The sequence below is a fragment of the Typopeltis vanoorti genome, chromosome 1 (assembly GCF_054136105.1).
Source record: "Typopeltis vanoorti isolate ZY-2024b chromosome 1, IOZ_Tvanoo_1.0, whole genome shotgun sequence".
Classification (NCBI taxonomy): Eukaryota; Metazoa; Arthropoda; class Arachnida; order Uropygi; family Thelyphonidae; genus Typopeltis; species Typopeltis vanoorti.
This window is the reverse complement of record NC_143549.1, coordinates 65,009,026-65,031,104: the sequence shown is the minus strand read 5'-3', so window position 1 is coordinate 65,031,104 and position 22,079 is coordinate 65,009,026. Positions and strand designations below refer to the sequence as shown.

The 22,079-nt window shown below is 34.9% G+C and overlaps 1 protein-coding gene across 1 annotated transcript in view; it reads left to right on the top strand.

The window, feature by feature from the left end:
• The window catches only part of mon2 (Mon2 homolog, regulator of endosome-to-Golgi trafficking), a 749,535-nt gene that overhangs the window by 697,742 nt on the left and 29,714 nt on the right, over nt 1-22,079 (top strand). Inside the window, exon 34 of the mRNA XM_090397718.1 lies at nt 16,929-17,163. Coding sequence (XP_090253844.1) covers nt 16,929-17,163 — 235 coding nt within the window. The remainder of the gene's footprint in view (nt 1-16,928; nt 17,164-22,079) is intronic.

Here is a 22,079-nt window from a genome sequence, read left to right as displayed (position 1 = left end):
ACTAACTACCAGTCAACAGTTTTTCTCCAAATTAATCTGCTATCTGTCAAGATTCCAACCATTATCAAATCTCATATTTCTAAAGGCAGTGTCCAAAGTAACAAAGATGACAAGAACAGGGTATCTGGTAAGCTAGTAAGAAGAGAATTTTAAAAGAAAATTATATATATAATTTTGGTCTCAAGATATCCCCTCTTCAGGATATATATAGTTTTAATATATATTGTCAAGGAGCATATAAGTTATTGGGATGGTACTACATGAAAAAATTTACAGCATTATGAACTCCCTAACAAACGTTTTCCTCCAGATTAATCTTATCTGTTAGTATTCCATTGTTGTTCAGATTTTATTATTATTTTATGGCATCTCCTTTTTTTTTTTTTTTTTTTTTTTTTTTTTTGTCCAGCCTCCTTAGAAGTCTGAGGCACTTCTCACTGCACCTATATCTTGTTCTTCCTCTGGCTCACTTTTCTACCTTCTTAGCATCAAACACCTATTTTTGCTAATCTTTTCCTCTCCCTTTTTCTGTAAGCATACCATCTGAATACCTATTAATATCAAGTTCCTTGCTAACATGTTAATTTTTTTTACTATGATTCTGCCATTGATGCCATCTGTTCATTCCTTTAATTTTTCAGAGCACTTTCATATCTGTTGTATCCTTTTCATCAAGTGCTTTATTTAAAACCCAGCTCTCAGAACCATAAGTTAAAATTGGTGTGAACACCATTTTATATACAGTTGATTTAGTGTTTTTAACTGTTTCTGCTTTATTCCATAAAAATTTATTCCTTTGACTCCCTTCCATACCAGTTTTGCTTGCCATGTTGTCTATTTCTCATATGTAATTTTCCATATAAAAATTTTGCCTGTATAACTGAATGTTTTACATGTTCTATAATTTCTTGTTCAGGATGCAGCTGTTTTCAGGCTTTACTTTTTTTTTTTTTTTTGGCTGGTTTTTAGTCTAAATTTGTTGCAACAGTTACTCTGTAATTCATGCATTCAGTTTTATTTCCCTTTTTATAAATGGATACTATCATCATCATCAAATTCCTGCCATGTACCCTCAAGGGGTGTACAGGATATGATAGTACTACATGAAAAAAAATTACATCATTATTAATTTCCTATCTACAATTTTCCTCCAAATCAGTCTGTTACTTGTCAAGACTCCAACATTATCAGATCTTATATTTCTATCATCTAAGGCACTTTGTACCATATCAATCCACCTATATCTTGGTTCCTCTGGGTCATTTTCCTGCCAACCTGGCAGAGAACACTTGTTTTGCTAATCTTTCTTCGCCCATTCTGTTTAAGTGACCATACCACCTGAGATTACCTCTGCTAACGCATTCCTGGATGCTGACAATGTCAAGTTCTTTCCTAATATCCTCGTTTTTAATATGATATTGCCATTGATGCCATCTGTTCACACCTATAATCTTTCTCAGGACTCTCATATCTGTGGTCTCTAGTCTTTGGTCAAGTGTTTTACTTCTGACCCAGCTCTCAGCTCCATAAGTTAAAACTGGTTTGAACACTGTCTTGTATACAGCTAATTTAGTGTTCAGACTAATTTCTCTCTTATTCCATATGAATTTATTCAATTGACTTCCCACCATACCAGCTTTGCTGATTCTGTTGTCTATTTCTATATTTAATTTACCATCTTCAGTAAAAATCGTGCCTAAATAGCTGAAATGTTTTACTTGTTCCACAGGTTTTCCATTCACAACACAGTTGACATTTTCAATGATTCTGCCTATTTTCATTGTCTTTGTCTTTTTATTGCTGACCTTCATACCATTATGGTTCTATTCCAATAATTCGGAATTCAATTTGCTAACAAGGCACCATCCAAATCATACAGCATAACCTCTGCATATAAATTCAGACAGCACATTCAGAAGGTTCCTTGTCCCCTTTTATACCTCCATATATGAGCATTTCTGGTCATATGTTATCCATTGCAGCTGCCTTTTCCACATATAAGCTTTTTGATTGCTTTTCTACCCTCAAGTATTGATATGTACTTCTGGCTGCATGATTTTCTACCACCATTCTGTCACTTCTTATTTAATTTAAAAATCTTTCAAAATAATTAATCTATAAATCTGGAATATTTTCAGCTTTAATTTTCATGTAATCTTTAGCATCCTTGATTTCTTTTACAGTGCTCCTTCCTCCATTGTAAACTTTTTCCATACCTTCCAAAACATTTGTCACCTTCATGATATTGATCTACTGTGCATTCCAACCAAAATCATCCAATGACTTCCATTTAGCTCCTTTTACACATTGCTTTGTTTTACATTTTTCTCTGTAATCTTTCAGAGCACATGGTGACTGACCTACTAGGAACTATGCTTTCTTTTTTTTATGATTCCCTCTTAACTTTGAGTATATCATGGGATTCTGATTTTTCTTTCCTTGCAGATATCAACATGTATCTGTGGCAGAATCAATCAGTATTTTCTTCAGTCTGCCACTTAGTCTCCTAGGTTTGATTCTTGATATACTCAATTTTTCTTGAATAATGCAGACCATAACATTTAATTAAATAATGCTTATCTGCATAATAAGTAAAAATCACAGACTGTGTCTTATATTTCTGTTTCAAAAGCCAGATCAGATTTCACATTTTCTAACACATTTCTGAATGGTCATTAAATGGTCGTTTTTTTTTTTCAAATATATTTACTGTTTTTTCTCTTCAGAAATTTAACTTCAGGAATATTTCAGTTTGCTGGTTCTTGAAGATGTTTTCCACACATAAATATGGTACATAAAGTATCCATGTTCCCACATTACATAAGATATTGTAGAAGGTCCTTCCTTGTGTTGTAAAGCACCCATGTATGGTATACAGTTAGTTGCAGTTTCTTGAATCAAGAACACTGAACACTAAGTTAAAACATTTTAAGCATTTTACCATTGAATCGCAGAAACAGAATGAGTTCTCTTAAAGAACTAGTCATTGTTATCATGGATTTTAATGAGCACTCTGTTGCAAAATGAAATAGAAGAGCATGAAATATCATAATCACAAGTGCCACAAAACTTACACTTAAGTATTTGCATTTTGGTTTGTTTTTTCCTTCAAGCAATGAAAAGATGAAATATTTCTATGTTTCGAGTATTTAATATATCATTACATAAACAAATCATTATTCCTGGATATGGAACGTTTTCATGCTGCTAACATATGAATGTTTGGTGCCATGGTAACTCTCACCTCATGATCTAAAGTATGCCGTGATAACCATTTAACAGATAATTGCATATTTACTTTGACCCTTAAGTACCCCAGTGATTTTTTTTTTTTCAAAGCTAGATAACTAGAAGACAACCTCCATGTTCATAAGAAAGATTCCGTTAATTGGACCACATATTTATTAAGATAAATATCAATAAAAATAAAAATGAAAAACCCGACAAGTTTCGTAAGTTGTTTGACTTACGAAATATACCCAAGTCAGACCTCGGACAATGTGAATAACAGAATGTGACAGCATCCTGCATTGTTCAAACTTAGTACTGCACTGAATCTGCATTTGGGTATTTAATTTAATGAACAGTTAGACGGCTACAACTGCATCGAATGAACTATTTTGAGTAATTTCTCATTTCTTGTGTTTAAACTTTTAGTTACCTTTGACCCCTGAAGATGTAAGTCAAATGATTTACGAAACTTGTCGGGTTTTTTATTTATATTTTTATTGATATTTATCTTAATAAACATGTGGTCCAATTACCGGAATCTTTCTTATGAACTGCTAAACCACAGAAACTTATGCCTACAACCTCCATGTTGCCCTTTGAGGAAAATCTGATGAACCAACCAAGGATTCTGACCTAATGTCTAATTCTCACCTTCTCATGTGCATCCTGTTAGTGTATATATCTACCTAGATACTGAATAAATGAGGATGACCTGCCATTTTGGGATTTAGCTGACCAACTTCTTCTATTCTTCTTGAATTAAACATCAAAATCCAATATGATGATACAGCATGCCAGCTGTATCATTGCCTGGTTAAAGATGATCCCATTTTTTTTCATGTCACCAGGAAAAACAGCAAAAAAGTCAGTTTCTGGATCAAATCCCAAATCATCATCAGCAGAGTTCAAGATTGGCACCATTAGTATAAGAAGCATCAGTGGAAAAAAAGTTATCAGAATTGGGAGCTAGACAATCAGACTTGTTTATGCTTATGATTTTACAGAAGTTTTGCTAATGAAGGTGAGATTTTGAGGCATTAGAGAAGGCAACTGACGCATAGTGAAAAAGGAAAAGTTTGTCCTTGCTGAAAATCCAAATAGCAGAGTAGGAAATAATTAGCAGTCGTACAGAAATATTCTAGGGAAATTTTGAGAAAAGAACAAAGCTAATAATAATGGTAAGTACCTGCTAGATTTCTGTTCAGGACATGGACTAGTTATTACTAATACCAATGTCTGACTATGTTATTGTTGATAGCTATCTTTTCAGTTGTTCAGGATACAAGACTATAACAGAGGATTTGAAATAGGAAGTGATTCACCATTTAGTTTTGAGTAGGATAATATTGAATATCATACTGAAAAGAAGAGTGTATAAGAAAGTTTTAAAACATTTTAAATACACAAATGTCATTAAGGAAAATATGAAGAAGTTTGAAAACAAGAACCAAACCTTGAAGATTCAGTGGCAAACCCTGAAGAAAATGTTGATTCCACCAGAGAGGATTGTGGTTGTCTACATAGATAGAAAATTCAGAACTTAATGCTAGAAATTTGTCGAATTACTGTTTGTTTGTTTTTTTCCCTCTCCTCTCTTCTTAACAAAAATGGCATTGTTGTTACTTTCTAAGGGAACTGACTTGTAAGTTAAAGAGGCAGTCAAGGAAAAGAAAAAATTGTAAAGTCAGTTCCTAACAAGTAAGTTAATTTGTACTCTAAGAAAAAATAGAGAGAAAAATTAAAGAAAGCATAGCATTGTATAAAACTAGATAAACAAAAGTCATGGAAAGACTTTGTTAACAACACAGAAAATAAATAATAGGAAGGTGGTAACAGTATTCTTGAGGCTATTGAAAAAAGCTCAAAAGTGAAGGAAAGAGTACTGTAAAAGGAGTCAGAGATAATAAAGGTGACAAAAAATAACTGAAGGTAAAGATATTCTAGACATCAGAAGTGATTACTTTGTGATGGCAGAGTATTAGAAAAAGTCTAATCAAATATGGAGGTATAAAAGTTTTACACCTTTGACCAGGCTTCTGAATAATTCAGAAGCCTGGTCAAAGGGTTGAATTCCAGGTGATTAGAATAGAGCTCTCATAAAGTCCATCTATAAAAAGAGAAATAGAACAGTGTGAGAATTGCAGAGGAATTTCTTTACTGAGTGTTCCTGTTAAGATTTATGTAAGTATACTTGATAAAATAAGAAAAATTGTGGAAGGGAAGCTTGGAGAACAACCGAGTTTAGTCCAAATAGAGGTTGTCAAGATCACATTTTAACTTTAAGAAATTCGCAAAATCATGAGAATATATGTTATTATTATTATTATTATTATTATTATTATTATTATTACGGGTATCTCCATGGAGTCAGTAGACTCATCGCGGGAGACCCAAACTAGCAAAACAATATCTGTCATATCTCTTCTTGAATTCATTTACAGACGAAGAGCTCACAACTAAGTCAGGCAATGAATTCCACTCATTCACCACCCTCCAGGCAAAAAACCTTGTTCTGACACCTTTGTTAACCACACTCTTCTTTAATTTCCAGAGATGACCTCTTGTTCTTCCATCACTTTCACACAGCTGAAACATTTCCCCTGCATCAATCCTATAAAAACCTTTTAGTAATTTGAATGTTTCTATCATATCCCCTCTTCTTCGCCTATCAACCAATCTCTGCAATCCACAAGCTCTCAATCTATCAATGTAGGGAGCATTTTTTATATCACTCACCAACTTGGTCACTCTTCTCTGAACCCTCTCCACAGCCTCCTCATCTCCAAGGAATCCAGGTGACCAGACCTGAGCACAGTAATCCAAATGTGGAAGTATCAATGCTTTATAAAGGGGAATAATAACCTCTTTATCTCTGGATGTCAGTGTGTTCCTCAACAACCAAGTAATCCTATGTGCAATCTTGGACACCTTAGCAATGTGTCCTCTGAACTTCATCTCCCTATCAACCAATACCCCTAAGTCCCTAGCCTCATCAATCTCTTGGAGTACCTTTCCATCGATGTAGTACACAGCTGGTAATCTTTTAATCCCAAAATGCATGACTTTACACTTTTCCACATTGAACTGACATCCATTTTCTTTTGCCCATTTTACCAGCTTATTTAAATCCTCCTGCAAACTTTCAACATCAGCTTGATTTTTTATTGCACTACACAACTTTGCATCATCAGCAAACAACTGAATATCTCCCTTTAAGCCGTTTCCTATATCATTTATATACAAATTAAACAACATTGGCCCAAGCACAGAGCCCTGAGGCACACCACTGGTCACCTGCCTCATTCTGGACTCGGCTCCTCCATACACCACCTTATGGTATCTCTCCCTGAGCCATTCTCCTATCCATATCACCAATTTAATATCCATTCCCATCTGCTCCAATTTGCGTAACAGTGTTCTATGGGGTATCCTGTCAAAAGCCTTAGCAAAATCCAGAAGTACCACTGTGTAGCCAGTTCCTTTGTCCAACTCAGATGTTATTCTATTATGAATAGTTAATAGATTGCTAAGGCAGGATCTACCTTTAACAAAACCATGTTGGCCTCTATAGAGTATCATATCCTGATCCACCCATTCTTGAATTTTGTCTTTAACCAACTTTTCCAATACTTTTACCACTACTCCTGAGATGGTGATTGGTCTGTAATTCAATACCGCAGTTTTAGAGCCACCCTTATGCAAAGGAACCACTTTGCCTAACTTCCACTCCCTAGGGACCATACCAGAGTTCAAACTTAAGTTAAATATCCAGGTGAGAGGGGTTGACAATTCCTTTGCACATTTACGCAACACCCGAGCTGATATTCCATCTAAGCCTACCGCAGTGTTTGCATTTAAGTTTTGCAATATATTTAATACCTCTGATTCTTTAGCTTCAATTCTCACATTAGGTATTGCTGTAGGTATAGAGATATCCTCACTTGGGTGATAGACTTTTGAAAAGTGATCACTCAGTAACTCGACTATTACATCTGATTTTGTCACCTCAATACCATCAGCACCCACTAAGGTTATCCTTCCGAAGTCATTCTTCCTCTTACTTGCCACATAGCGGAAGAACTCTTTGGGATTACCCTTGATCTCTTTGGCTAAGGTCTTCTCATAATCTGATTTAGCTTTTCTTACTATGCTGGTAACTTTCCTAGCTTGAGCCTTGTACTGCTCATGGGTGTCCTGATCGCCTTTCTCCTTGTAAATTCTCCATAACATTTTCTTTTTTTGCAGTTCAAGCTTGATACTACTGCTCATCCATCTAATGCCTGCCTTGTTTGACCTCCTAACCATGGGGACACAATCTGATATTGCTTTCCTCAGATACCCGCTGATTTTATCCCAAGCACTGCTAACATCTTTCCCTTGCAATATGTTCTGCCATGGGATGGCTGCAAGCTCACTCCGAAGCTTGTTATAATTGCCTAACCTGTAGTTCCGTACATACCCCTTCTTAATAGAAAAATCCACAGATTTTGCAACCTCCCAAGTCAATACCACATGATCGCTTTCACCAACTGGAGGTAACGAGGACACCTTACTTATGCATATAACCTCTGAACCAATAACCAGGTCCAACACTCTCACACCACGTGTCCCTTCAGTTACGTGCTGTTTCAAGTAATTATCTCGTAGAAGATGTATGAATTCCATTTCCTTTTTGCTACGTGATATTTCCTCCTTCCAATTGATATCACCGTAATTAAAATCCCCCATAATAATCACCAAGCCTTCACTCATTGCACTAAGTTGCTGATGCATGAATTCAATATCTCCCCCCGTACTCCCTGGCCTATAGCAGCATCCAACTGTATATTTGGTTGCGTTGGTCGCTATTTCGCACCAGACTGCCTCAAATGAACTCTTATTCACATGTCTATCATCATGATATACTACTTTCTTTGGCTGCAACACATCAGCTATCATCAACAGTACTCCTCCCCCTGTTCTATCTTCTCTATCCTCCCTGAAAATAGTGTACCCATCACATTCAATTCCAGTGACCACATCTTCTGCTGACAGCCAAGTTTCACTAATGCCTACAACTTTTGGTGAGATTTCACTGACTAATGCCAAAAATTCTTCTCTCTTATTTCGAATGCTTCTAGCATTGGTATACAAAAATTGCAGATTCCCTCTAGATCTTGTACCGGCTTTAGAACTGATATATAAGTCATTAACTACCGTAGTCCTATGCCGATTTTTATCCCCTCTCTTCTGCAATTTATTCAGCCTATAAGGATCAATAAATACACAATCAGTGCTAAAGTTTCTCTCTCTTACACTCAACCTTTTCAATATTAGTTTCCCTGCCCAATAACTTCAACCTGTTCAGAAAACAATAACTTCTTCAATCGCTTATGTCCTTCCATGTTAAGATGCAGTCCATTTCTAGCATACAACTGCCTTTTTCCTTCAAACACACTCCAAACATCAACAAACTCCAGACCTCTTTTTCTGCACATTCTTGCAATCATATCATTCATTATCATTGCTCGTCTACTTAACTCGTAATTGTCAAAACGAGGCAGCACACACACTATTCTCCCATTGACACTTTTCCTCTTCACAATATCTAATAATGTTCTTAAATCTTTTCCTACCCGATTTATACTACCTCTCAGGTCATTCGTACCCACCATAACTATCATCTTGTCTGCTTCATGCCCTCTCTTTATTGCTAAAGCCACTCTTTCTATTGTCCCATCAGCCAAGCACTCCTCATGCATACCACTCTCCATACCCTTAATCATAGAATCACCATATATTTTACTACTCTTAACTTCATTCAAGTCCACACTCATGGACTCATTCTCTACACTATTCAGCATGACTCTCCCAGCTTCATTACTCAACTCTCTATTACTTACCCCCCCACTCTCACTACATCTCATTTCTTCTAGGCCACTTGTGGTTTTATTATATTGACTCACAATCACTCCCATACTATTTATTACTGAATCATTCACCAAAGACTCACCCATATGTAATCCTGTTCTAGTTACTTCAGCTAAAGTAATCTCTATAGTCCTAATTTCTCTGTTTAACACATTAAACTCCGCTTTAACTTCCAGTATCTCCTTACCGATCACTTCCACTTCCTCATGAAGAAGATGAAGGTCATTTTTCATTTTCATAAACTCCCGCCGAAGTTCTTCCGCTACGGTCCCGATGTCAGCTTCCATTCCTAAACGCTCCAGCCTATCCCGACACTTCTCACATACGTCGACATTTTCGTTCTTTTCATTTTGCCAGACCGACCACAGATCCTTCACATTTTTCGGTGCATACATATAGCAGTTTCTGCAACGCATCCATTGCGAAAAATCCAACGCTGAGCCGGCCTTTCTTGTAGTAGTAGAAGTCCTGCGCGCCGCTGACGTACGTTTCTTGTTGGACGCCATCTTTACACGTTGATATAGTGAAACAAACGGCAGTGAAAACACAATATATACAACACAGTTCTAAACAATAATACCACTGAAGGACACTTGTTTCTAACAAATTTGTGAAAGTTTAATATAACAAGATTATATTAAACTTTGTAGATCTGAAAAAGCCATATGACAAGTTACCTGGAGAAAAGCTTTTCAAAATGCTACAGTTATGTAGTGTAAATGGGACTTTATATCAGCTAATACATAGTCTGTATTTGAATTGTAAGTCAGCAGTTAGAATTAATATTAAGTAAAGTGTGTAAAAATCTTAAATCAGGTGTGAGTCAAGGATGCACATTATCTCTACTGTTATTAATCTTCAGTTTGGATCACATTATGAAGGAAAGTGGTATTAAACCTGATATTAAAACAGAAGATGTTAATCTCAGCCTTTACTTTATGCAGATAATGTTATACACCTAAACAAATCCACTACAAGTTTGCAGGATTCCCTGACTAAATTGAATAATTGCTTTATGATATGATATGAAAGATTAGGAGGAGTAAACAGATTGCAGTATTCCTTTTAAAAATTAGACGTTGAGAAGGAACTTGATGTTTTGTTAGCATTTAAGAATCTGTTAGCAGAACTAATTTCATTTCCTTGACTATTCTGTTTAAGTAATTAAATTGAATAGTCAAGGAAATGTTAGCAAAAGAAGTGATTTTTGCCAGAATAGAAGGAAAAAGACCCGGAGGAAGTGCAAGGTATAGGTTGATCGATACAGTCTATTGAAACACTGTTCCTTAGAACAGTGTTTCGCAAACTGCATTCCCTGAGAGATCCGGAGGTGTTCCACCAAAAATTTGATAGAAAATATTTTCATCCAAATGATGGCACACTTTTGCCTATTTGTGAAACACTGTTCTAAGGAACACCATACTGTATCAATTCACCTATACCTTACACTTCCTCTGGGTCTTTTTTCTGCAAATGCTAAACTAAATCATTAGCAACTGATCACCAGTAATACGACAATGATTATGTCATGAAGTGCTGCAGGCTGTTTGGGATTTTGTCATGTCTTACTATATTACTATAAAAATACAATTGAACTTTGTTAAATTGACGTAGACAGGCTTATACGTTGGTTATGCATTATTAAATCACTTAAGGAATTGAACAACGTAGATACGAATATAAATTAAATTACACTTTAATAAATATTTCTGATATTTTGGCAATGTCACATTGCCATCGCCTACGTGCATGTGCCCTTTTTTTGTAAGTTCCTTTTGAAGATGGCAACGTGACATTGCCGAAATATCGGAAATATTTATTAAAGTGTAATTTAATTTATATTCGTATCTATGTTGTTCAATTCCTTAAGTGATTTAATAATTTGTTAAATTGAGCATGGAAATAACAAGATCATCATCAAGGCTGTGATGAGTAACAAGCCTTAATGATTTTAATTTACACATATTCCCATACAGTTGCTCGCTTTTATAACAAGCATACTTAAGTAGATATAACATTCAAATTTTGGTAACTATGCAGTTCTTGGAATAGACAAAAATGAAAGGAGTGACTTAGCTTTTACAACCACCTGCATCAAATTGTGGGCCAGTTTATAACCTAATCTTTTCCTTAGGAACCAACTCCTCATTACCTACCTCTCCAGCATCTAACTTCTAGCCCTCCATCCTCACTTTACCCAAACACACTAATGACTGTAAAATCAGTTAAAACGAACGCTTCCATTGGAAGCACGTACTAAAACAAAATGTCTCAGTTCGCGAACAAGTCAAAATTATTCATGAGTTAAGAACATGGTGTGAAAATGTTGAAGTGTGTAAAAAAGTTTTCTTTGTCCTCTTCAACAGTATTGACATTGTTGAAGAATAAAGATGGTTACATACTGGTACTGGAAAACAACATAACTGAAACAAAATAAAAAAAATTAAAAAATTAAGAACGTATGAGTTTATAAATGTCAATGACACATTGCTTCAATGGTTCAATACACAAAGAAGTGCTGGATTCTCAATTGCCAGTCCAATCTTGTAGGCCCAAGTGGAAAAATGTGCTAGACAACTTAAGTGGATGTGACGATTTTCTATGTAACAACAGTTGGCTGGATTGATTTAAAAATCAACATGACACTGCTTATGTCAGTTTTTAAAAAAGACTAATTGAAATTGTTTATTATTAATTATTGCTTTTAATTTTTTTAATGAAGAAGCTTAGAAATGGAGGAAAGATACTGTAAAAGGAATCAAAGATGATAAAGGTGGCAGGAGTGACTGAAGATGAGGATATCCTGAATGTATGGAGTAATTACTTTGAAAGATTGTTAAATGAATTAGTCACTGAGAGAACCATACTAGAAAATTTTCAAGAGGAATGTAAAAAGGAGTATATATATCAACTTGGGATAGAAAATGCCATTAAAATCTTGAAATGCAGAAAGGTAGTGGCTGGAGTAGATGATATTCAACCATAAATGGTTAAATATGGAGGTATAAAAGTTTTGCAGTGGCTACACTGCATAATTCAAAGGGCTTGGTCAGAAGGTTAATTTCCAGATGGTTGGGGAAGAGCTCTCATAGTTCCTATTTATTATTATTATTTAAAAAAAAAGGAATAAAGCTGATTGTGAGAAATACAAATGAATTTCTCTATTCACTGTTCCAATTAAGATTTATGCAAGCATACTTGAAAAGAGGTTGAGAATGATTGTTGAAGAGAAACTTAGAGAAGAAACAAGCTGGGTTCAGGCCAAATAGAGGTTGTCAAGATCAGATTTTCACCTGCCAAGTTGCATAATATGCAAATTCCATGCATTTGGTGTTTACAATGCCTCTGGTGGTGAATTGGAACTACTTTTTTTTTTCTCATATATTGCTTCCGCATGATGCATAATGTATTCCTGCAAAGTTTCGAAGCATTTGGGTCACTGGATGGTGACCCAAAGATCCAGTGCACATCAGTGTCATATGAATAGGGAAAAAAAAAAAATTGCTTTGTCAGCAGCATCCAGTATTCCTAGGTGATCACCCTCCTGAGTACTAACTGGTGCTTTCAAATCAGTACTATTTTATTAAAACTATAACATATATATAGAGCCTTACAAATGTATGCAATGTGTACATGGAAATATTTTCTTCTGTATAACTCATTAAGATTTAAATGCAAGGTCATTTCATGTCTTTTCTGAATCCCTGGGAGCCAGCTGATGATTCTGTAAGGTAGGCATTTTTGAAGGGAAACTATAGCATATGTGATGTGACTTAGTGTGTGCCTTTTCTCTCTGTTTATAATAGCTTTCTGGTGGATCTAGATCTAACCTCCAGCTTTTAATTCATGGTAGAGTATTGGTCTGTGCACATCCTGTGGATTTTGTTCACCCTTTGTTGTGTAACTGGATGTTGTTTATTCTGCTCTCAGTTAGAATATATTTGTATCTGAGGATAGATAAATATTACAGATGCTTGCTTCTCCCTGCATCTTGTGGAAAATTGTCTAGAGAGCACAGGGTGTTTATCTTTCTAATGATAGCCTTGTGTAGCTCTTTCTGTTGTTCTTATATTTTTGGACCTCTAATTATAATTCCCAGTACTGATAAGTACTTCTCTATTGGTATTCCTTCTGGTATTCTGGGTTTCTTCTTCTGTTTCCAATTAGCACATGGTGATATTACCATGTGCTAAAATGCTACATTAATATGTAGTATTTCCTCTAAGGACTTTTACATCTCTGGGGTGATGTCATCAGTATAAACTGGATTCTTTCTTTGTTTTTGCTACAAGCATCCATTCCTTTAATTGCTCCATTGGCACTGATTACTTGTTCTAGAGCTAGGACAAGCAATAGAGGCAGGTTTCCTTGCTGAAAGAGCACTTCATTTGGAATGATGTAGACTTCTTATTCCTGAATGCCCAATTTCTCTTTCAGCATTTTCATTAAAAAAAAAAAAAAAAGTGTACAGAAAGTTCTTAAAGTTTGGCCCAAATCCTGTTTCCTTAGATGAATGAATGGCTCTTGGTATCAAATGCTTTCTCCATGTCTGTGCCCATAGGAGGGATAGCTTGTTTTGGTCAGCTGATTATTATTATTATATATATATATATATGGAGGCGGCCACCTATCATAATTTCTCTTGAATTCATTCACACTATCTGCATTCACCAGGCTTCAGAGATGTAAATATATATGATAATCATATATACATCTTAGTGTGTAATTGTAACAGCTATATTTCATCATTTAATAACACAGGTCAGAGTAAGGGATACTATTTCTGTAGGTACCTCTTTATTCTGTTTGTACAAATTTTAGAAATAATTTTATAATCTATGTTTAACAGTATCTTTCTCTCTCTCTCCTTTTTTTATGTGCTTGAATTTTTCTGGGTTTGAAATTTTTGGAATTAGGGTAATATTTACTTTTCATCATTAAATTTTTCAGGCCTTCTTCCTTACTTGATTTCATACTTTGATTATTTTCATAAATAAATTTTTAAAATGTTTGAAAATAAAACTTGTAGAATTTATTCATTAAGCCATATTCTCTGGGAGATTTATTTTCTGGTAGTTGTTTCATTATTTGCTTGCATTTTGCAGTTGTTATCAGGATGTTGATTTTCTTCTGCCTTTCACTGGATTATCTTAAGTATGAATGAGAATGAGAAAAGAATCTGTTATGTTCATTTTTTCAGTGTTTCACAGATCTCATGCAACAGTTTTGATTATTCCACAGAGTTTTACTTTTGTATAGTAGGAGTATTTTCACTCCTACTCTTCAGAGCCAAGCCATTAATGTTTTGCTCTCATTGTTTTTCTACTCTTAAATGTGCTTGTAGCATTGCACCTTCATTCCCTGATATTGCTAATGTTTGATTTTGTCTTTTATCTAGGCTGTTTCCTGTTGGGCCTCTGTGTTGGTTTTTCAACATATTATAAGCGAGGTAGTTTGTTTAGGTCTGCTTTTTTCTGTTGCATTTTTTACTACTAGCTTTTATTGTTGCATTTTTAAAACTTTCTTTGAAAGATGCCTCAGTTATCAATGAATTTTAATTTTCTTCATCTTCAGCTAGTTGACAATTGAATTTTCAGAGCAGAAAGTTTCTATTTAGAAACTTTCTTGGTGGGTGTGTGTGTGTGTTTCTGGGAGGATTGTAGTTCAATTACTATCATAAAGTGATTACTGAATATCATTTGCAGGTACATGCTTTGTGCTGTTTACAATGATGTCTCTGTAGTTTAGAAGTTAAATTCTGTTAGTTGGATTCATTTTCTTCAGTGAAATTAGTAAATTCCTTCTTCCTGAGATGCAAAGCCTATAGTCCTAGAAGGCTATAGTGTGTCCTTTTGGTGGTGCTTTGGATGAATTTTTTCCTAATCTTTATCATGTTGGTCTCCTGCAACAGTGACAGTTTTTTGCTGTAAATGTTAGTCCATAAATGTTAATAAACAGGCATACTTTATTTTCCCATACAAAGTCGGCTCAAGTGTTCTGTGCTTGAAGGCAACTCCGTGGGAAAGTAGCTAAGTGTAGGATCTTCATTTTGTTGGTGTCATTAATTCTCTTCTGGTGTTCTTGAATGCCATTTCATGTATTAGGAGTAGTATTCAAATAATCTTTTTTTTCCCCTAGTTTCTCTGTAGGCTGTAGGATGTGATTTTTTGTTTCCTGTAGCATAGTAATGCTTGGGAATGATTTAAAAATTTGCTCTATTAGTATCTTTGTTTTAACCAATTACAGTTGAAACTCATCAGTTTCATTGCATGTAGTTTATACTGTTCTCAGCTTTCTTTGTTTTGTTATCCTTTGTTTACCGATGATCTAAGTTGCCTCTTGCCCTTGTGATATTGGGATGATTATAGTTTTTTTCTCTTCTCTACTTTTCCTTAGAAGTTCCATTTGACATTGCACACACATTTACATTTCCTCTTCTTTTTTCATTATAACTGATTTCACTTATATGTTTGAGGTTTGGTTTCTACTGATGTATGTGCTTCACCATTTTGTTTCTCACTGCTTTCCCCTTTTACATTCTAACACTGGAGGAAGTCTTAGTGCATTCCTGTAGCTAGCCAGTTTCTTTTTCTTGTGAGATTTCTCCTTTTATATAAACAATCTCTTCAAAGTATTCAATGATATCACAAATGTTCTCTTTTGCATCCACTTCTGGTATATCTTCTTTCTTCACACCTTCATATTTTTCCTTCACTTCTGTATCTTGTATTTCTGTTCTTTCATGTAGTGGCTTTCATCATTTTGCATCCAGATAGAGTCATATATGCTTCACATACAATTTTCCGTGGTAGCACTTTTGCATTTTAGCTTGACACAATATTTGCAGAAATGCCAGCAGTATGGTAGCCACCCTATGAATCACAGCTGTTTACCTTTTAAACTCTGATGGTATAAGGAATGTCTTCTATTTTAACTCCTTCATTTAATTCTAAAATCAGTTTATTTTTTATTGCTGTGTATGCCCTATTGTTGTTTTTGATGGTTGCAAAGTTGTTGAGTTAATCTCTCTCTCTTGTGTTATTTCTCAAAGTGAAGTCACCAAGTTGTTTGAAATGTGTGGTAGTATCAAATGATTTTATTTTTTGAATGAAGTTCATATTTTTAATTTCACAGGTGCCATTCCTCGCTTGGATGTGATCAACTATTATAGTTACACTACATATGGTTAACATTAGTCAAGCCATTCTGGTTGTTATATTCTGTGTAGTAAATCAGACAATGAGGCACTTAGGTTACTCTCTTGGTCAGCCTTCACAGAGTAAGCAGCAAAAGCTATGATTGGCCTTTGGGCTTCCTCACACACTTTAGCTTGGAAGCCAAGGAAACAGCCACAAAGATTAAGAACATTAGAACTCCCATTAACACTTAATCACACGTCTTCACTTGGTGAAGTCTTGAAGTGAACTGATTGTGTTTTCAAACTGATATGACATTAACAGAAATGTAGGAAATCAGATTAAAGTGTAAGGTATAGAATATCCTTGATTAATCTTGTATTAAGTTTTAATCTTATTAACATCTGTATGAAAGTGTTAAGAAATAAATTAATAATTCATACTAATTGCATATAGCTGATTCTGCTCTCATTTAAAAGAAAAAATAAAGATGAACAAGAATTTTAGGCCATATTTAAATTGATAAACTATCAATTTTGAGGAATTTTAATTTGATTTTATGACTTAAAAATGCAAAACAGATACTAAATATAAAATTAGATGATAGAAGGTATAAGTTTCATGATACACACTTTATATGTATTTTGGTAGATACAGAGTCTAGTCGTAAACTTAGAGAAGAATTTGCAAAGGCATGCTTTGAAACCCTTCTGAAGTTTTCATTTCTTGGAGAAGGTGTTACTCTAGGAGAAAGTGGACTTCAAGATGAACAAGATAGTGGAATTGTGAACAAATTAGCTGTTACATCATTACTTCATAGATTTCAGGAAGTTATTAAGAAGTATGCAGAAGATGAAAGGCTAAGTGGAAAATGTCCATTACCGAGGTGTGTGTGTGTGTGTGTGTATACAGAGGATAATTTATATAAAATATGCATGTAGAATTTAAATTAAATTTCTCTTTTATTGCTTTGAAATACATATTAAAATTTAATTCAAAATTTTATTCCAGTTATTCCCGATTCAGAGGCATTATAAAAAAAAAAACTTGATATGTTTGTCATTAAATTTGATATGTTGAGTAGTCAACATATCAAATTCCTGATGTGTGTACTCTTAAGGGATTTTGCTCTTCCTCCATCTGGGTCAGTTTTCTACTATCCTAGCATCAAACATCTTTGCTGACCTTTCCTCTTCCATTCTGCTATAAATTCTCCAAAGTGACTATATTAGATTAGCTTTGCTCACACATAGTTGAATGCTAACAATAGCAAGTTCCTTCCTAATACTTTCAGTTTTAATATGATGCTACCATTGATGCATTCTGTTTGCTCTACCAGTTTTTCTCAAAACTTTCATATGTGCTGTTTCTAATCTTTGAACAACTGCTTTATAAAGAAACAAATTAAAATTCTGTTCCATTGTCATCCAGGAGATTGGCTATTATTGATCTCCATGTATTTCTGTCTACCCTCTTGCTTTCTACATAGTTCAGACTCCACCAGTCCTTTATGTTTTTGAACCATGTGTGCTGTTGTTTTTCTTTCTTTTATTTTCTCTAAATTCTTCCCTCTGATAATTTTTTTTAAATACTTTCATGCCTCACACTATAACCCATATATGATATTTTCTTTGTACAGGTATCCCTCGATTAACGTGGTTAATTAATCCTTCGATGTCACCGCGTATATCAAAATCGCGTTAATCAAATCTAATAATGAATGGTAAAAAGTACAATTCGTCCCTGATCAATTACTGTACTAATAGTTCATTTTATATGGTACTCTTTTAGGAAAGCGATAAAAAATGAATGCAAAGTAAATGTTTAATAAATATTTATACCTACATTAGTTATGGCAATTTTTTTAATCAAAAGAAGTTATAAAGAGTCATTTGAACAGTTTTAGTTTTTTTCTTATCAGCATAAATTCTATGATAACAAGCAAAATGACTCTCCAGACCTCGGCAAACAAGCATTCTTTGATTAACATTTGGATCCATATCCATTACTTGCTGCTTAAGCGATTCTAAACTGCAAAATATTCCATCCAGTTCTTTTATTATTTCCTTTGGAACTTCATCTTCACATTCTATTTGTTCGTTGTCTTCATATGTGTGTTGTTCAATTTCAAGAAGATCGTTGTCACTGAAATCTTTTAAATTTGAATCCAATAATTTTTTAACATCTTGTGCATCAACACCATCAAAACTGAGGTCTTCACCAATTGCAACGATTTCTTTGACCATGTTGTTCACAGGATTTTGAAAACAACCTAAGTCATTAGTGCATTCTGGCAGAAGGTTTTTCCATACAGCTTTCATGAAACTAGAAGACACTTGCTCCCACAAGTCACGAATGTTCTCAATTGCGTGTTTAATGTTAAATTTTTTCCAAAATTCGTGGAGTGTAATCACATTTTCCTCTATTGTTGTTTCTACTGCCTTTGAGAATGGCTTTTTAAGAAAATAAGCTTTGAAAGTTGCAATTACGCCCATGTCCATGGGTTGTACAATGATGTTGTATTTGGTGGGAAAAATAAAACTTTCACATTCTCACACAGATCATTAAGAGAATTTGGATGACCATGAGGCTAGCAGCCTCATGGCATGAGCATGATTATGCATGGTAAATTTAAAGGCGTGTTAATCAAAACTTTTGCCACGTATATCAAGGGATTGCCGCAATTAATTTCATCGTGATAATCAAATCTGCGTGAAGCAAAACTGCGTTAAGCAAGGGATACCTGTATATTCTTTATTGGTTCCATTTTAGTACACGCCATCTCAAAACTTCATTTCCTTTCTTCTGGATCCCTGAAATCTTTGATACTCTTCTGTACATCTACATTTTGAAAACATTAGTCCTTCTACTGTTTTCCTTATATATTGTCCATGTTTCTGCTCCTTAGAGAATTTTTTCTTTGAAGAGCCATGTGCAACAAGGGGCTGGAAGATGTACTCAATAAATGCACAGCATTATTTGCAACTGCTATGTGAAAACATGATACCATGCTTGCAGGAAAAAAATGTTCTTCACACATTTTAATTAAAGACTGATAACACCAAAAACTTTATCAAAAACCTACCTTTACTAGCAGATACATTCATCAAAAGTCTGCGAATCACACCTCTCAAAAAATTGGTGTTATCAAGTCTTTAATTAATGGAGCACATAAGGTGTGCTCCTCTCCCTCAAAACGTTAATGGAATCTAATGATTACAACCCTAATCAAATCCAACAGATAATTGACTCCTATGTTCCAACACCTCAGGATTCTTCAACAGACTGCAGGGTTCAAATCCCTTATATTTCTAGCATCTCTGAACTATATGGTAGAATTCTGAAGAAGCATCATCTCATTCCCACATATTTTCCTATCAACAAAATTTCTCACCTGTTGCTATCTACAAAATGCAAACTGTCACCTCTATCATTAGGTGGCATTTACCAGATACCTTGAGAATGTAATCTAACATACTTTGGGCAGACAGACCATTCTGTGGAAAAAAGAATTATTGAACATCAATATTATATCGAATACATGAAACCTCAAAAGTCTGGTCTGGCACAACATAGTATTGACACTAAACTCAGTATCCAGTGGGATAAAGCTTGTCTTCTCCATAAGAAGCAGGTTTAAATATGAATGCCTTTTCAAAGTAAGTTGCAAAGCCCTTTTACATCAGCCAAATCTGAATTGGAACGATTGTCTCTCTCTTCCAAAAGTTTGGGAGACTCTTATATTATGTAACCATCAAAAATAGTTTTTAATAATAATTTTAATAATATTATTTATTAATATTAATTTCTAGCACACGGTAACAGTTTTTAATTGGTAAACCACTGACTGCTGTATGTACCTTGTATTCCTGTTCCTTTGATTTGCTTGTTTCTACACACTGATGGTGTACTTATTTTTCAGTACGAAATATCTGTACTTTCGTTTCATTAAAGTTAATTACTGTGGTTATCGTGTAATTTATTGTTTAAAGAATCTTTTGGAGTTTGATAAAGTGCTTATTGTGGTGCCTGTTTGGCTGTCTCCATGATTTTGAAAACAGCAGAGCACAGACTGGTTTCTTGAAAAGTGAAATATCACAGGTGTTTAATCAGTGGTAAAAAACCCGTTTCTTGTCTAAGAGGCTTAACTGTGGTCCTAAGACAGTCTGTCAGGAATGAGATCATCATTTGAGAAGGCATGTATGGATAAATGGTGCGCAGCAATTGGCCAAAGCATTTAATGAAGACTGTACCCAACCCATATCTCACTGAACTATGCACAGGGAATTGAAGATGATCAGTATTGGCAGTCGCATACCTATACAGAAACTACTGATTTCTGCAAAGAACTGGAAAGTTTATCTACAGTGTTCTCAGGAACACTGTAACTAAAGCCTACAAGACTGGAAAAAAGTCGTGTTCTGATGAGTCATGGTATGCAGAGAGTTTGGTGGGAGCACCATGAAGCAATGAGCCCAGCTTGTCTTGTAAACACAACTCAAGTTTCTGGAGGTGATGTTGTAGTGTGGGGCATGGAATGGCTTTGTTCAGGAGCACTGGTTCAGCAAGCATGACAGTGACTTCCATTATCTTCCCTGGCCACCACAAAGCTCAAATCTGAACCCCATTGAGAATGTATATGACATGTTAGAAAATCTGGGAGCAAAGTCTTCTTCCATCAAATTTGAACCAGTTAAAGGACTGTCTGTTGAATGCTTGGTATGCTGTAGATGCAATCGATGACTTGTGGAATCTGTGCCAGATTGCATATGTGCTGTAATTTGAGCCAAAAAAGGTCCAATGCAGTATTAAATAAAAGTTAATTTTTATGGCTATTTTTGCCTATTTTGTTTAGGAGTACCCCTTTTTATAATGTCATTGGCTTTTTACTCAGTTTTTAGGACATTACTAATGTTTTAGTAATGTCCTAAAATGAAGATACATGAAGAATATATGGGAAGAATAATTTTGGACATTTCTTTGTAGAATGTTCCTGGTTGTCTTCTTATTCAGCAACATCTGGCATGTGGCAATATACATTTGTACTACTGCTGAAGTATGACTGAAAGGAAGGTGTATGTGTGTGTGCACGGGGGGGGAGATGGAGAGAATTGCAGGTGAGGCAAGAGGTATGCAAATTTTAAAATCCAGGTTTTAAGGGTGGCTGAGAATTCTTTGGGAAGAAGGTGAAAAATATAAAATTTTTTGGGGAAAGGAGGATAGAATATATTGGAACAAGATTAGGGGTGGGAGTAATGGAGTGTGAGCCATTTCAACAGTGCGGCATCTTCAGAGCTTACTCCCACCCCTAATCTTGTTCCATCATATTCTATCCTCCTTTTCCCAAAACATTTTTTATTTTTCACCTTCTTCCCAGAGAATTCTCAGCCACCCTTTAAAACCCAGGTAAAATTCACATACCTCTTGCCTCACCTGCAATTTTCCCCATTTCTCCATCTCCACATTTCCAACCCCTACCCACCCACACACACCTTCCTTTCAGTCATACTTCAGTAGTAGTACAAATGTATATCGCCATATGCCAGCTGCCTCTGAATAAGAAGACAACCAGGAACATTCTACAAAGGTATGTCCAAAATTATTCTTCATGTTTCTGTCTTTAAAACATTAGTAATGCCCTAAAAATTGAATAAAAAGCCAATGACATTATAAAAAGGAGTACTCCTAAACAAAAATAGCCATAAAATTAATTAAAAAATGAATATTTATTTAGAGGAGTAACATGGAAATAATACCTACATTAAATAAAAGTTTCTAATTCAGTGGCTGGTATATGTAGAT